The sequence below is a fragment of the Biomphalaria glabrata genome, chromosome 1 (assembly GCF_947242115.1).
Source record: "Biomphalaria glabrata chromosome 1, xgBioGlab47.1, whole genome shotgun sequence".
Lineage (NCBI taxonomy): Eukaryota > Metazoa > Mollusca > Gastropoda > Planorbidae > Biomphalaria > Biomphalaria glabrata.
In genome coordinates this window covers 66,523,712-66,540,080 of record NC_074711.1, presented here as the reverse complement: position 1 = coordinate 66,540,080, position 16,369 = coordinate 66,523,712, and the positions used below count along the sequence as shown (strand labels likewise).

At 31.3% G+C, this 16,369-nt stretch overlaps 1 protein-coding gene across 3 annotated transcripts in view; it reads right to left on the bottom strand.

Moving 5' to 3' along the window:
* Positions 1–16,369, bottom strand: part of LOC106067280 (sodium channel protein 1 brain-like) — a 50,317-nt gene that overhangs the window by 10,816 nt on the left and 23,132 nt on the right. For 2 of the 3 annotated variants that reach the window (XM_056009013.1, XM_013226445.2), the window contains exons 7-20: positions 15,313–15,370; positions 14,551–14,695; positions 13,368–13,502; positions 12,692–12,982; positions 11,553–11,601; positions 8,412–8,665; positions 7,156–7,326; positions 6,841–7,031; positions 5,726–5,876; positions 4,795–5,014; positions 3,407–3,501; positions 1,106–1,323; positions 712–853; positions 22–195 (exon numbers count right to left, since the gene is read on the bottom strand). In XM_056009013.1, coding sequence (XP_055864988.1) covers positions 22–195; positions 712–853; positions 1,106–1,323; positions 3,407–3,501; positions 4,795–5,014; positions 5,726–5,876; positions 6,841–7,031; positions 7,156–7,326; positions 8,412–8,665; positions 11,553–11,601; positions 12,692–12,982; positions 13,368–13,502; positions 14,551–14,695; positions 15,313–15,370 — 2,294 coding nt within the window. The remainder of the gene's footprint in view (positions 1–21; positions 196–711; positions 854–1,105; positions 1,324–3,406; positions 3,502–4,794; positions 5,015–5,725; positions 5,877–6,840; positions 7,032–7,155; positions 7,327–8,411; positions 8,666–11,552; positions 11,602–12,691; positions 12,983–13,367; positions 13,503–14,550; positions 14,696–15,312; positions 15,371–16,369) is intronic. The other variant, XM_013226446.2, reaches the window with a different exon arrangement.

Genomic DNA, 16,369 nt, shown 5'->3' with positions numbered 1-16,369 from the left:
GACAAGTAGAAATTGACTTACAAATACAATAAAAAAATCTAAAATTGTCCAAAAGTTGGTGAAGTATTCTGTCAGGCCCAGCCCTAACCACTTCAGCATCATCTCCATAGTAAACAAGATGGAGAAGACTATATTGCAAATGTTCAAATAATTCTGCATTTGTTTCCTCTGGGGAAGGTAAATGTCTTCAAAAGCCTGTGAGAGAAAATAGAGGAATAAATACTGTATGAAACACTTTGTTCTGTTGTCAATCAATTGACTTCTATCATATTGCCCAACTTGTTTACATTTGTAGATCATAAACAAAAAATGTCAATTGGAACATGTATACATTTTTAAAAACAAATTCTTGTCACAAAACAAGCAACGATTCCTTCATTTAGAGTTGAAGTTGGTTCCCTATCAACACAAAGTTGACTTCTTCCATTCTCTGGTGTAGCCTAAGAGCTTACAGTGCAACATTTATAAACATGCTGGTAACAAAGGACCAATGTAAATGTTTATCACCAAGACAGTAATAAAACTCTGATTATAACACAGCATTAATGAAAATATGACAACAACAGTGCAAATTACAAATCAATTAACTTATAATGTCTTAGATACATTTTTTAAAACTTAATAAATTTGATTTCCAAAAGATATTTTTAATTAAAGTAAAATATTTTCTTCTCAATGTATGGTGGCTGGCAAACATATCTAACAACTTACCAAAGATAAACTGCTACCGATGATAATAACTAGGATAAAAAACTCAAAAAATCGATGATCAACAACTTTCTTGACTTTTAATCTTAGCAGAGCCCATGATTTGCCAAAACTGCTCTCATTAAAACTGTCTAAACCAGAACAGCTAAGGAGAAAAAACAACAACTATTAAATGAACAAAAAATGTAAATCATTTATTTTGTAATTTAAAGTATCAAAAATCATTTGTAATTTTTCAAAGGTAGAAGTGATATCAAACAATTCTGTCTTAACTCCACCAAGCAGAGAAAAAAATTCTAAAGCAGATCTGGCTACATTAATGTATGTAATGGACAAGGATATACAGCTACATCATAAATCTTAACATAAATTGAAAACAGGTGATCAGAATACTTACTACGATCTTAACCAGTTAGGTAAACAATTGGGGGCTGTTTTGGACAAATCTTGTTCATCTGGTGGATATGCAGTAGCAGTCCCAGAGGCAATTTCATCCAGGTCAGATCCATAACCCTTAGTCGAGTTATTAGAGATATTGATGGAACGTCTGCTATTTTCTATTGCACTCTTGAAACTTGAAATGGGAAGTAATCTTAATGGTTGCTTGGAGACCCTCTATACATAAAATTATGAAGAAAAGAATATTAAAATGAAAGACATGCTGAAATTTTTTGTAGGTTTTAAACTTAAAAACCAAAAAATAAAATAAACAATCAAGATGATTATTTTAAATGAAAACATGTTTTGAAAATTGCTGTTCAGTATCTCAGACTTATTTCATGCTAAACCATGTGATAGTGGGTAAACAATAGCTAGTGCATTGTGTTTTTCATTACTATTGCATTGCTAATTCTAAAGTAATTTTAAATTCTCTTCTTTTGAGGTAAACTAAATAAATTAATGAATAATTTAACAATATATCAATGAAGGAACAAGAGATGCTAAAACAATTTTTTGTTCTGTTCCAACTAAGTTATGCAAAATATTCTAGTATATTAAAGCATTGCTGTACAGCACATTATTCTTTGAAATAACTTTGTTCTTCAAGTTTTGCATTTCATATAATTGAACTTTTATGTATAGTATTATACATTCTTACATTTTGATTTTTTTTTTTTGCCATGAATTAAAATTTTAGAAAAGCTCTTGCCTTTTGTTTGATTCTATTGGACTTATTTTATAAAGGACAACCCTAAGGTCAAGTTTAAAAACTCCTAAAAGAAAGAGACCTAAATCTATGTATATACAATAACAAAAAAAAGGGGGGGAGGGTTGACCTGTGTAAGAGTGGATGCTTATTTTTTTTTTGCTTGATAACTCAACACAACACTAGTAATAAAACATGGTGGTCTATTCATCATTTATAACTATATCCAAGTCTCTCTAGTCATGTATCAAAATGATTTTATAAGTATGTAAACTACATATCCATATATACCAAGTAATTAAAATCAGTCAAACTTGCAATACTGATCACTCTTTTCCAGAGTTTCTTATCCAAATTAATGCTCTGACCATATTCTGGTAGATGTTGAAGTAGATTTTATTTTTCAGTAATACTGACTGATTTGGAACCATCTATTTAAGGTTTAACTATCTGTTTAAGTTCAAACTATAAAAAGATTGATATCTAGGCCTAAATTTTTTATATTAACAATTACAGATTGACACTAATGAATGGATTAGAACCATAAAATATTGAAATGCAGATCTTCCTCTTCCCAGTCCCACGATCAACTAACACAAGAAAGATACAGAGATGTAAATAGCACAATCATGTGACATGAAAGAAATACACAACAACCCCATTAAGTAGAAGTGGTAACTTTTAAACCTTGCCAGATTTTTTAAAAAATCTTACAGATGTTTTATTAATGGAAAACAACAACACATTGCTAAAATGATAAGATTAAAATAAATGTATTAAATTATTTTCTAAATAAAATGATTAAACCAATTAAATGTATCCTACTAATTGAACTAAATAGTATTTATCAATGCAAAATCAGTGATACCCCTATGTTATGTGCTGACTGGGAAAAGTAGGATTTGGTTACACAAATTGTTGTGGCACCCTAAGATGAAAAGTCAAGGAACAGATGATGATGATAGTACAGGGAAAGCAAAGTCAATAATTGGCATAGCTGTTTAGTTCATGAAAAGCACCAAAAATTATCTGTATTGTTGTGTTATTAATAATTTTTTCAAATCTTGATACATCACAATAAAAAATTTATAGCTTTTATATAGCGCTACTTTCATGCTTAGAGCGGTATGGTCCAATCTCATTTGTGGACCAGTGGGTATCTGGGAGAAGGTTTTCTGTGCTGCCTTTAGCACTCAGTAAACACAACTCTGCTAAAGTCAGGTGTTGAACCTTGAGCCCTTTTCATAGGAAGCCAAGTTCAAGCATAATTAGCCTTTTGACCACGCTTCCCGCAATAATCAAAGCATTTCCATTGAGTTGAATTAAAAAATATGTAAACAAAATAGTCTGCTAATAATAGTTTTACAATATATGTTATCAATAGGCCTGAAATAGTGTTTGGATTTTAAGATATAACCTACTGTTACTATACTGTCATTCATAATGATCAGTTTCTATTTTAAAGAAGACAGAGCAAAAGAATAAAGGAGTTAAGGAAGACAAATATTTCAGTAAAAATGAAAACAAATAAATATCATAACAAGTTCTCACTCTTGGTCTTTCTGTTTCCTGATCTACGCTATCCTCATCAGCACTGCGATTTACATTACCCAATTCCATCTCCTCGTAATCTACCTTTTTATTAACTGTGAAAAAAACAAAAACACAAAACAGCTAATTGTTGTTTTTTTTTAAGCAAGTACATAGTAAATAGAGAGATTGTTATGTGCAAGAATTTCTTTTATTTCATGTTAACAAAAATATTCACATAATTTTTCTAATTATCAGCATTTCCCTGAATATGCATTCTGCTTTAAATTGCTTAACATAATAAACATATCTTTTATTGCTACATTTTCCACAGATTATATAAAAACATGGAAACTCCACTTTGTCAACAATCTATAACACTGTCACTGCACAATCCTTGTTAGACAAACCAGTGTAGCTATAAAGTAAAAGCCTTTTTGAATTGAATGAATGATATCTTAAATTCTGAATGAAAGTGCAATAGATTTATTTAACAGAATTGATTCTCAAACTAGACTGAGGTGTCAATACTGAAAGTTATCAGAAATATGAGTATCTTATAAATAAATATAAATAAATGCCATGTGCAGTGACATTTTCGAAACTTAAAATGTGTAAAACAAAAAAAAACAAAAAAAAATAAGTTGAGCATCCATGTTTTATAAGTCATCCCAATGGACTGTTTGAACTAGTTCACACAATCAAAAATATTTAGTCAAGTGCAGGAAAAAGTGAAGATGAAATAGAATCATTGAACAGAAATTATTCTCAAAGAAATGCTGAATGCCAGTCAGCATCAACATGACAATGAGGATTTCAGCCATGACAAAGTCAGGAGTTTATTATTATTTTGATTTTAATTGTTGTCAGTACAAATAAAAGTATATGTTTGTTTGCCTTTAATCTATGACTCCTGATTTGTTCTTAAATTAGACCAACTTATCAACAAGTAAGGATAAAAAAAAAAAATCAACAAAAAATACGAACATAAGAACAACTGAACTAATTCCTTACATAATAAACTAAAAGTATGCACAGTTCATTACACTACACATATTTGACAAACAAATAGGTTTTAATTAAGTGAAGTACTTTGGTATTGACTTTCATTTTGAAGCTTGAAATTCACATTCTGTTTTTAAACTATTCAGTTACTGAGCTAAGAAAATAGCTAAGACTTATTTAGCCACACAGACAAGTAGAAAGGTAGGAGCAGCAATGAGTGTTAAGTGTATTGACTGTGCACACTCCAAGTTTCCTCATGTCTAGTTATCAGCTGACATCTATCAGGGCTCTGTAGGGACACACTGTTAACTCAAGGTTAAGTAGAATTCCATTGTTAGAACACTGCTTCTAATGCTATGTTAAAAATAGTGCAAGTGAGCAACAGGGGGAAAAAAGTGTTTCACCTTCTTTGAATGTGTCCTCTTTCCCTTTAGATGCCAACTCTTTGGTGTTGCTAGAGGGTGTCACCTTACCATTAGGACAAGAGAAACAACAGCATAGCAGCTGTCGCAGTCTTTCAAATCCTTCCATAAGTTTAGACCGTTCTGTACTGCTGTCCCTGTGCTTGTCCAATGAATCACTGGCAAATGCATTCAGTAACAAAGCCAAAAAAAGATTCAAGACCTTTTAAAGAAGAAAGTGAATGGCCCAATCTCATTATTCAAATTACAATGAGTATGATCAAAATTCGTTTAACTATACAGAAAAGGACCAAAACTAAAAAAATATGGTACCATAAAGTTGTAATATCATTTTATTAGTCACTTTTTACAAAGCTTATATAAACTCTATGAGAAGTGGCTGAGCGGTAAAGTGCTTGACTTCCGAACCGAGGATTGAATCCTGGTGAAGACTGAGATTTTTAATTTCGGGATCTTTGGGTGCCTCTGAGTCCACCCAGCTCTAATGGGTACCTGACATTAGTTGGGGAAAGGTAAAGGTGGTTGGTCGTTGTGCTGGTCACATGACACCTTTACATCTTCTGCCCTATAGACCACAAGGTCTGAAAGGGGAACTTTACTTTTTTTTTTATATATAAACTCTGTCTGACTATCTGGTAAATAGCTTGAGAATGTTTTTTTCTCCCATTCTCAGATCAAGTTGAAACTTTGAACAATTATTCATTATACCTGACAAGACATGAATCAATAAAAAAATTATCCAATTAGTTAAATAATTATTTTGTTTGATACTGAAATAAGGGGAGTAAATGCTAATTAATGAGAGATGTGGATGCATATATGGATTTAATCTCCTTATTATGTTTTGACACATTTTTCTCCCACTTCCCATTCTCTGATCAATGCCAACAATATACACAAGAATTAAGCTCACCACAAAATTTCCAAGTACAAGTGCTGGCAAGAATACAACCATACAAATTTCACTTGAAGCCTGCATACAGTCATATAGTGGCTCTATCCACTCTCCACATAACACTCGAAATATCATCAGCATGGAATGATAAAAATCTTGAAAATTCCATCTATATAGATTGATTATAAAACAAAATGTGCAAGCTTTGATTAGGATTTTGTCAAATTATCTATAATTGTACTGAGACTTGCTCATATAAAACAATATAATATGAGCATTTGTACCTGATGCTAAGAGATTTCTATTAGGCAAACCTATGCAATATTTTAAGAACAAAGTTGATATAAAAATAAAACTCCATTTCGAAGCACAAAAAAGTGATCTATTTATATGTATAAAAAAGTCACCTTTTCCATTAGCTTTGCATAGTTATATTGATCACAGCTCTATTTCATTCAGAATAGGAACAGATATCATTTTTCTCAATAAATTTGTTTGTTGCTGATGTAAACAAAAGTAGAAAAAAAAGAAATTGAACTCAGGACTACCATGACAGTAGTCTCAAACACGCAGCCCTCCAGCTTTACTAAACTAAAACTATTTGTGGAATAGTTCATCTGCAGTGTGGATGTGGTAAGACACAGTTTAGCTGCTAGTCACAAAGTTTACTTGTATAATATCATCAAATCTATGTGGTAAGACACAGTTTAGCTGCTAGTCACAAAGTTTACTTGTATAATATCATCAAATCTATGTGGTAAGACACAGTTTAGCTGCTAGTCACAAAGTTTACTTGTATAATATCATCAAATCTATGTGGTAAGACACAGTTTAGCTGCTAGTCACAAAGTTTACTTGTATAATATCATCAAATCTATGTGGTAAGACACAGTTTAGCTGCTAGTCACAAAGTTTACTTGTATAATATCATCAAATCTATGTGGTAAGACACAGTTTAGCTGCTAGTCACAAAGTTTACTTGTATAATATCATAAAATCTATGTACACAACAATATTCACTTTTTGTTTCATGCATTACTAATCAGAATGCTGTAGTTAGAACCCACACAGTTGTGATAATACAAGAGCTTTGTTTAATTGTGTCCTGTGTCTGAAAGCAAACACTGAATTACCTTGGCTTATCTGCACCAAAAGCTTGTTCTGTGTACTGTGTTTGAAAGAGCTGTAAACCAATCACAGCAAAGATGTAAATGACAATGGCTAAGATGAGACAAAGGTTTCCCAATGCACCCAAAGTACTAACAATGATAGTCAGTAGCAATCTCATTGTCGGCCAAGACTGGGCTAGTTTAAACACTCTCAGCTGAAGAAAATAAACAAAGTCGTATCACCTACTTTTAGTATTATTACAATTAGCTTCAAAGTAATTAGATTTAATATTCAAGCTGGATAAGAATCTTATTTAAGATAGCATTTTAAGAGCTCACCAGTCTAAATGTCCGCAAGACATTGAGCCCATCCACTTGTTCTAAACTGAGGTCAAGTAAACTTGCAATAGCAATAAGAAGATCAAAGATGTTCCATCCAACTAAAAAGTAATATTTCCCAAGTCCAACTATTTTACATATTGCCTCTAGAGTGAAGATCATGGTAAAAATCTAAGAGATTAAAAAATATTTCATTCATTTGATCAATAAAAATAATTAAAGGTAACCTATTTTAAAGCATATATAATCAAAATAAATGTATCAAGAGCATAGATTGACAGCTTTCACATACACAGCTTGCGATGCATAATGGGCATCTCCTGAAGGGATTGTTTATCCAATCAAGTTTGAAATGGTTATCCATGAAAATAGTGAAAGCCAAGCTAGCATTGACGAAAAAGCTTGAAATTTCCCAACAAAGCAGAATGACAAACTTAGTGCAGACAATATGTATGTCCTAAAGCAATGTGTGAGTTGCACATTTGTTATTTTCTAGTCTGAAGTCTAGATTTAAAAAAATAGAATATCTGAGTGCAGCTCTCTTTGAACAAGCCTAGATGTCTCAATGCCACAACATTGGCAAACGTGGAAGAAACAGGATAGGAAAATCTGGCTATGGCATTACTTATCTTGTCACTACGTTTGGCTAGCTCTTTCATTTGTTTCCCCAACAAATATGAATTCTACCTTTGAATAATGCTCATACATATGTTGTAGACAATTTGTATGACTATTGGGCAATTATATTAGTCGCCAGAGACAAAACCACAGTGACTCCAAAATTTTCAGTAACCTTGGGGAATGCTGATATTGATTACACAGACAATTAATCACAAACAAGCAATTCAATAAAGGGATGGCATTATGTCTAATGTCTACAGTCTGATCAATCACTTCCACAGAGAACAGGAGCTTACTGAAGACAGGTTCATGTTATAAAATTATGTCACTATGTTTGCATATTTTCAGGAGTACTACTGATGTATATTTAATTTATTACATTATTTACTGTGTTCTTTTATATTTGCATATTTATAATTTACAATATATGAAATAATTGAAGGAAAAAAATGTTGGCACTATTTTGTTGTTCACTATATTGTCATTTGCTATTTTATCAGGTCATGTTTTGAAATAGGCCAATATACACAGTAATAAAAAATACCATTAAAAACAATAAATTATAATGTCATTTTGAAATAAAGATGTTAAATACGTAAAGAGAGGTTTCAAAGGATTGTTATAGAAAAACTCACCATGTTAGATATAGATAAGGTTATTGTCAGTGCTGATGACTGGTCATGGTGTTCCAGTGAAAGTAACAAGGTGTTAATGAAGATACAGAAAGTAATGATTAAGTCAAACAGGGGATCAGTCACAAAGACATAAAAATAGTTCTGCATCTTCAAGAAAGGCACATACAGACACATCCATTTTTCACAGCAGTTGCAATTACGGTCGATGACTTGACCAACAAGTGGCCCAATATCTGGATCTAATAGAGCATCAGCTGGGATTAAGAAAAAAAAAAGGATCATATAAAATACATATATAAAATACATGGTATATTGACAGCATTGCTGATATTGGAAATTTTATCTAGAATTAATTATGATGCAATGTAATGAAATATGTGAGAACTTTGATTTATCTCCCTTTAATTCAAAACAACATGTATTTTATATGTTATGCTGGTGAGTGATGCTGGTCTTTAGTTTTCTGGATCAGATTTAATCTCCTTTTTGAAATGGGTGAGTGACATTAGCTCTTTCCAGTCCTTTGGTACTCTACCATGATTAAGTGAAGCTTGAAAAAGTATTTTAAACACTGGTGGCCAGTTTGTTGCTTAGTTCTTTGTGCTATCAAGTTCAGATGCTTTACTTGGCTTTATGCAATCTAATAGTTTTTGTATTCCTTTTTCTTGTATATCTCCTAGGTCTGAACCTTGTCTTTGCCGCCGCCCCCCTTCCCCCATGTTGTTGGTGGTTGTTGGCTTGTAGCTCCAAACAATTAGTACAACTGAAGCGATGATGGCGTTTTATATTTTTTAACAAATAAACTTTAAATAACTTGAACAAACTTGTTTGTGAAGAAAAACTCAATAGAACTGTTATTATTCACAATTTTACTTGAGATGCAATATAGATCTAAGAGTAATGAAATAAACTGATATTGAAACAAAATCTAGCTCACAACCAAAATAAAGTCTTTACTCTTTTGTCTTAAGATCATCTCACATTTGCACAAGGTATGTTAATTTCATCATTGTCAATGCATAACCACCAATCAATCGCTTAACCTCTTCTCACCGCCTCATAGGAAACACACAAACTCCATAACACCCCTTTTTGTCAGGATGATGTGCGCCCCCCCCCCCCCCCCCCCCAAGTGAAAATGTTTTTAAAATTGACTTTTTAATTACCAGTACTAGATCTACTTACAAGGCGGGCTATTCGACTCAAAACAAATATTACAAACAACACCCAAAAATTCAAGGCTTATGGAAAAACCTGTGAGAATCCCTTGCATGCTGCTCTATTTTACTTGTTCTAGTTTCCAAAATAATTTCTTATGTACGAATGGCATAATTAAAATCATTTAAAATATTTAAGTAACTTTTTTACTTTAACTATTTTTTTTTAAAGTAACTTTGAAATAATGATTTTGGCCGCCCCCTAAAGTGGGCGCCTGCGTGCAATGCACACATTGCACAATAGGTAGCAGCGGCCCTTCCCAGATACCCCATCCTAAGGGATCATAGCATAGTGAGAACGCTAAAATCATGAAATTTTAAGTCTAGATCTATTACAAATTTAATGACATGACTGATCCAAACTAATTGATACACTTTATATAGGCTTTGTTTTTCTTTTTTTAAATATTTTTTTGTGTATTTTACTTGTTTAAAATAGGTTATCTTTTTATTTGCAAAGTTTCTTAAATTTGCTATTAAACGAGCCTTTTATTTAGATTGATGAATACTTGGTATTTCAGAGGTCATCAACTATTAATGTCTTTTTCTGATAGAAATGACTTTTGGAAGTTTAATGCAGCTTGCTATAAATGAGTAAGGTTACATTTATTCCAGAATATCTTTTTGGTCTTATGCAATTTACTGCTTTTATTAGACTTTTTATTTTTTTAACAACATCAGTGTCAGTAGTGTCAGATAATCCAGGAATAATGTCATAGTCTACTAAAGTGTTGTTTTATCTCGTTTTTTTTAAAACAATTTGCTCTGTAATAACTCTAAAAATAGTTAATTTATATCCTTAAGGTTTTGATATGGGTATGGTTAATGTTGTCCAATCAATATTAGAGAAATACAAAATACTGCATTTTTGTTTTCCTTTAAGTATTTATAATTAGAATTTGGTGGTCTGTAAATACTGCATATTATTAAGGATGTTTAGGAGGTGTTTTTATTTTGTGAGTGCTATTAATGTGTTTTTTTTAATGGTCAAAAGAACTCAATCTGTCCTATCTTTCCAATAAATTTCATAAACGCTATTGAAAATTTTAAGAATTATAAATGTCTGGATTTACTCATGTTTCTGTTTCTAGCATAATAAAGTTGTGGCACAGCAAACACAGGAACATGATTGAATTATTAAGATTTCTTGTGAAAAGAAAAATTAGTCATAGAAACTTATGTTATTTATATAATACTTTATATAATACTTCAATCAACATTTCACACTTTACCTGAAGCAGTTCTAGTCATTGTATACAATGCCAGCCACTATTTGGCATTCTACAGATTGCAGATATTTATACATTACCTTTAACACACAAATGCATACACGTACACCCCCCATATATATATATATATATATATATATATAATAACTACTTATGAGGAAGTTCCTCAAAGAGTCTGTTGCCAGGAAATCTGTACTTTTATCATCAGTAGACGCCTTAGCTGGCATGGACATGTTCACAGAATGCTACAGGGTCAACTCCCACAAGAAATATTGTATGGTGACCTAATAGAAGAAAGGAGAGATGCAGGTAGACAACTTCTAAGGTATACAGATGTATGCAACCACAACATAATGCTCTTCAGAAGATACCAACAGTTGGGAGAGAGAAGCACTGGATAGAACCCCATGGAGAAAAAAACATCAAGGAAGGGTGAACACACCAGAAGCAAGAACGTTAAAAACACTGCAATAGTTGGTAATCACTATTCCCAAACTAGGACTGTAGATATGAATATAGGATTGGTCTCTTTAGTTATATGAGAAGGTGCAAAGAAAATAAAATAAATAATAAATAGACTAACACCAACTGAATTTTAAAAAATTAAACTGAACAAAAAAATAAATAAAACATAACAATATAACAATAACAATAATAACGCTATTTCACTATTTAAAAATTAATCTGGACAATACCTTTGATGATCAATACTGAATCATAGGATTCAAGAGTCTTTTCAGTGTCCTGACAAACATTAGGACAAAAACAAAACAAAATAAAAATAATAGTAACGCTTTTTTTTTTTTTTATCGTTTTGTTAGTTTTACAGGTTTCAGATGTTTTTTTTTCTCTTCAGAATTAAAGATCCTAAAAAAAAACTCCAGAAGGATGACAGAGGATAGTGGTATTCAGCGTTCAAGCCCAGGACCAATGATAAGACAGTCCAGAGGACATACCAAATGGCCAGGCAGGCATCCTTCGAAGCAAGAGAAAGAGAGAGAGAAAGAATATCTTTGAGCTGTGTAGTGATGTTCTTAAAAAAAAAAAAAGAACCAGAAAGGTGGTAACAATTTATTAAAGCAGTCGCACTACTTCCTTTGGCTTAACATAGTTAACAACTATTGTAATGATCTCTAAAAACAAATAATTTTGAATCTTTAAATCTATTCCTTTAGAAATTTTGCCTCAAAGTAAAAAAAAAAAGATAAATCTAAAAATGTCTCTTATTCTTTCAATTATATGTGACTTGTTATGTATAAATTAGAAGTTTCTAAAATGTACAATAATATAACATTAACTTATAAGATCAAAGATAGATTTTTAATGTCCAGATTCAAATAGTTTTAGTATTGTCTTATTGACAATACATTATGAAGTCCTGAGATTGTCCCGTGTTGATAGATTTATTTATTTAGACATTTATTTAGAAAAACGTTATTTGTCACTATGTTTGCCACATATTTCACTGGTTAAACAGACAGGTGAATGTAACATCTGGAAGGAAATAAAGTTATTTTTCTTAATTGTAACTTAAATGGTTAAATTTTCTGAGAAAGCATCAGCAAGAAGAGGGAGACCACTTTACAGACTATTCAAATGAGTCAAGTAAAGGTTTTATTTTAATAGTTATATGAAATTATGCTTGAGTGACTTGCCTGCTGGATTTAACTAGACTCAATGATGTGTATTCCTTTTGTATCTATATCTTTATAGCAGTTTGGATGAAGATATATCTTATCCCAAAGACATAAATGTCAATAATATAAAATGTAGCCTAGACAAATTGCATGAAAAAACATAATATGAATCTAACCATAAAGTATTGCCTAATCACCTTTTTGTGGCTAAGCTGGACTGACATAAATCCAGTGGAAGTCATATTATCACTGTTTGGGTCGACTGCAGATGTTCTACTCTCAGACTCCTGCACGTCTTCTAGCAAGTTGTTATTAGATTTATTTTCTGCAGAACTTGTAGTGCTGCTATCAGAAGGGCCACTACTTTTACTTTTAGATATGTCAAAGTGTTTCATCATGGACTTCCTTGCACTGTGACGTTTAGGTTTGAAGTCGTACACTGCATTGTGCTTTTTTCTGGCCTTTTCTTTTTTTTCTCTTTCTTTCTCCTATAATGACAATTCAAAGCAATATTCAGCAATGTGACAGTTTGTTTGAATTTAGCTAGTGTATTGAGAAAAAAAGGTAAGCTTATGTAAAATTTTAAGTGATGCTTTTTTTTTTTTTTTAATCAAAAAGGGTTATCAATCGAAAAATATCAACTGAAAATAAATATCAAACATTTGTCCTTTTAATGCTCAGCTATTACTTCTGACGAAGTACAAGGAAAAAAAACAACTCTATAATGAAACAAAATATCTATCCAGCATAAAATATTTTGTTTAAGTAGAATGTTTTTACAGTTGTTTTTTTTGTGTGTAGTAGACACTTGTAATTTCATTTATGCATAAATGTTTTGTTTAAACTATACTTTAATTTGACAAAAAAACTTACCTTGCCTGCACTAACAGCTTCTTCTTCATAAGACATTGAAACTACAGCAAGCATCAAATTGATCAGATAGAACGATCCAAAAAAGATGACAATGATGAAAAATATAACATTCCAAGGACCTGTTGCTCGAATAGCCTTTGAAAAAAAAATTTTTTTTTGTCAAGCATTACATTATTGCATTACAATTCAATGGAATCACAGTTGTTATTAAAATTTAGTAATTAGCTTAAGTTATTAATGATCTCTTGCAATTGACAACCAAACCAATGGCTACTAAGAATAAAATAGTGGCAACTTAAGCCATTAAAAATAAAATTATGTGTTTTCCTAAAATGTTCGCATCCTGTTTTTTATTTTACATATCCAAGGTAAAAATAATTTTGTACTTTAATAAATGACTGTATTCTATCTAATCTAAGCTGCATCCTGAGTTTTTGAAGATCCCCAAATTGGAATGGGGTTGACATAGGGGTTGCAGCCTATTCTGCAGGCTAAGAACAAAAGCTCTTAAATTGTTTTTCTTTTTTCTGTTTGAGACACACATTGTTATGGAAAAAGAAGCTTTAGTTGCAAATGTCATTTTCATCATAAGAAAAAGCGAGTCCAAAGTTGCATTTTTGTTGCCTTTCTTTTTGACCATCTATATCCCTTTGCTGCTTGAATTTAGTGTTATAGAATACTCATGATACTTTTCCATGTATCCTTCGTCCACGAAGCAAATAACAGGGTTATCTGATAGCTATTATTAGATAGATAGGTATATTCACAGGGGACTGGGTAGGATACCTTATGGATGACCTTAAGAATGGCAAAAAAATTGGCTTGTGCTAGAATGTGATTAAATAGATGCAGCTTAGACTCATGTCTTAATATTTTTTTGTAGATTCCCAAAAATGTTTATACTAATGTGTGGCTTTATATTGGATAGAATAAAGTAAGTTGATTTTAAGACTTTTTCTTAACAGAAGTCAATTTCTTTATAAGCCCTAAGAGACAATGACACATGCAATGTAAAGTTTAACTGCTACTTTGTCTTTTTTTTTTGTCTTTTTTAGAAAAAAAAAAGGTTTGTTAAGAAATGTGTATATTTCATAAAGTAATTAAAAGACTAAGTAAGTTGGCATTGAAAAATCAAATTTTTGTTTTAAAGTAGTACATGAGCTAATGGTGTAAAAGGACTTACCTTATTGTAAATATCTTCCCAAAAGTCAAGGGTTATCAGCTGAAAACTGGTAAGTAAGGCCCAACCAAAATGATCAAAGCTGAGATAACCAAAGCGAGGATTGTCACCAATATCAGGCAAACAAATGTAGTCTGCAGGGCACAAACTGAAAGTCAATAATAATTTTATAAATATTTGAAATGAGAACTTAATTTGAAATTACCTGACCAAGCATCACCTATGAAAACTAACTCAAACAAAATATAAAGAAATATCAAATTACTTAAATTTTTAAACTATGTAAAATTTTCAACAATTCTGTAAAGAAATTGTAATATTTAAAATCACGCTTCAGAAAGTGCCATAAAAAGTGTCTGCTAATATAAAACAAAATAGGAACTTGTAGAATAAACAGACAAATGAAGTGAAATAAAAGTGTTTATAAATAAGATTTCAATCTAAAGAACAAATATTATTAGAAAATTTGTAATAAGCAACATCATAAGCTATCCTTTTTTAAATATCAAATAAACTTCACATTAATAATAAATAATTATAATGTAATTCTGTAGCATGTTTTGTCTAGATTGTTAAACATATTTCCTTTTGCAACGTCTAAAGTGACTTAAGAGACCAATGCTTCTTACAATCTATGTTTATATGTTAGGAATTTGAAATATGTTTACAAATGCCAATGTATCATTTTTATGTTTAATCTATTTTTCTATTCTTATATTCATAAATAGTGTTTGATTCAGAAATCTTATATATTATTGTACAAACCCTGAGCCTGTAAGATTTCCACATAAGACATACTCCTCATCCTCTTGATACCAATTCTCTTCAATTAGAATGTAGAAGCAAAAAATACAAATAAATATTTTTCTTCAAAGATTTTTTTTATAATAGCACATATACTTGATCTCCAATCAAGTTTATTCTGAATTAATCAGAAAAGGTAAAGAGTTTAGCTGTGTAGCATGTCCTCTACAAATGCAAGTCCCGAGGCATAAATGAATGAAAATGGCTGTTAACAAAATTTCATTTTAATAAATAATTATAGATTCTAAACTGAATTTCTTTTTTTTGAATTGCTAAAGGTTTGCTTGCCAACCTTTCCTCTTGTGGCAGCTGAGAAGTTTAGTCAGAAGCTCACTAATTTTGTTTACATATTTCTACTTGGAAAGAGAGTGATGATTAAATTGAAAGGGTCATGCACTTTCCATAATTGTTTGTCCTAAAGAATGTCTACTAAGATGACAGAATATAAAGTAAAAGTCCCAGAGAAATGGAAAGCATTGGTCATTAGCTCAGAGCTCAAGAAAACACTATTGTAAATATGCTAAATAGAACTATAGAACTACTAACCTCTCCATTTCTGGTTTACAAAACTGTATCTTGTGCTTAAGCATAAAGGAATAGAAATACCCCCCCCCCCTTTTTTTTTTTCTCCAGTTTCTGGTTTACAAAACTTATCTAGAATTTTCCTTCCAAAAATGTATTTTACTAAGCTGACTTCCCCAGTAAATACATCATTCTAAAAAGACACTTAGTCTTGGAAAGCTGCCTAGGATTTTTCTGTCAACATGCTAAATCATAAAGGTTAAAACTAATATAAGCAATACCCTCAATTTAAATAATATAAAAAATGTTTCCTTAAGTGATGTTAACTTCACCTGTGCTTGTGGCTAATTATAAATTTGGATGCTCTGTAGCCAGCAAGACAATTAAATTACAGTAGAACTGGGTGGACACTAGAACACCCTAAAATTCCAAATTTAAAACTTTAAAAATTCATACCGTTAGCTTGGCAATGAAGTGCTTTACCTAATGACAATCA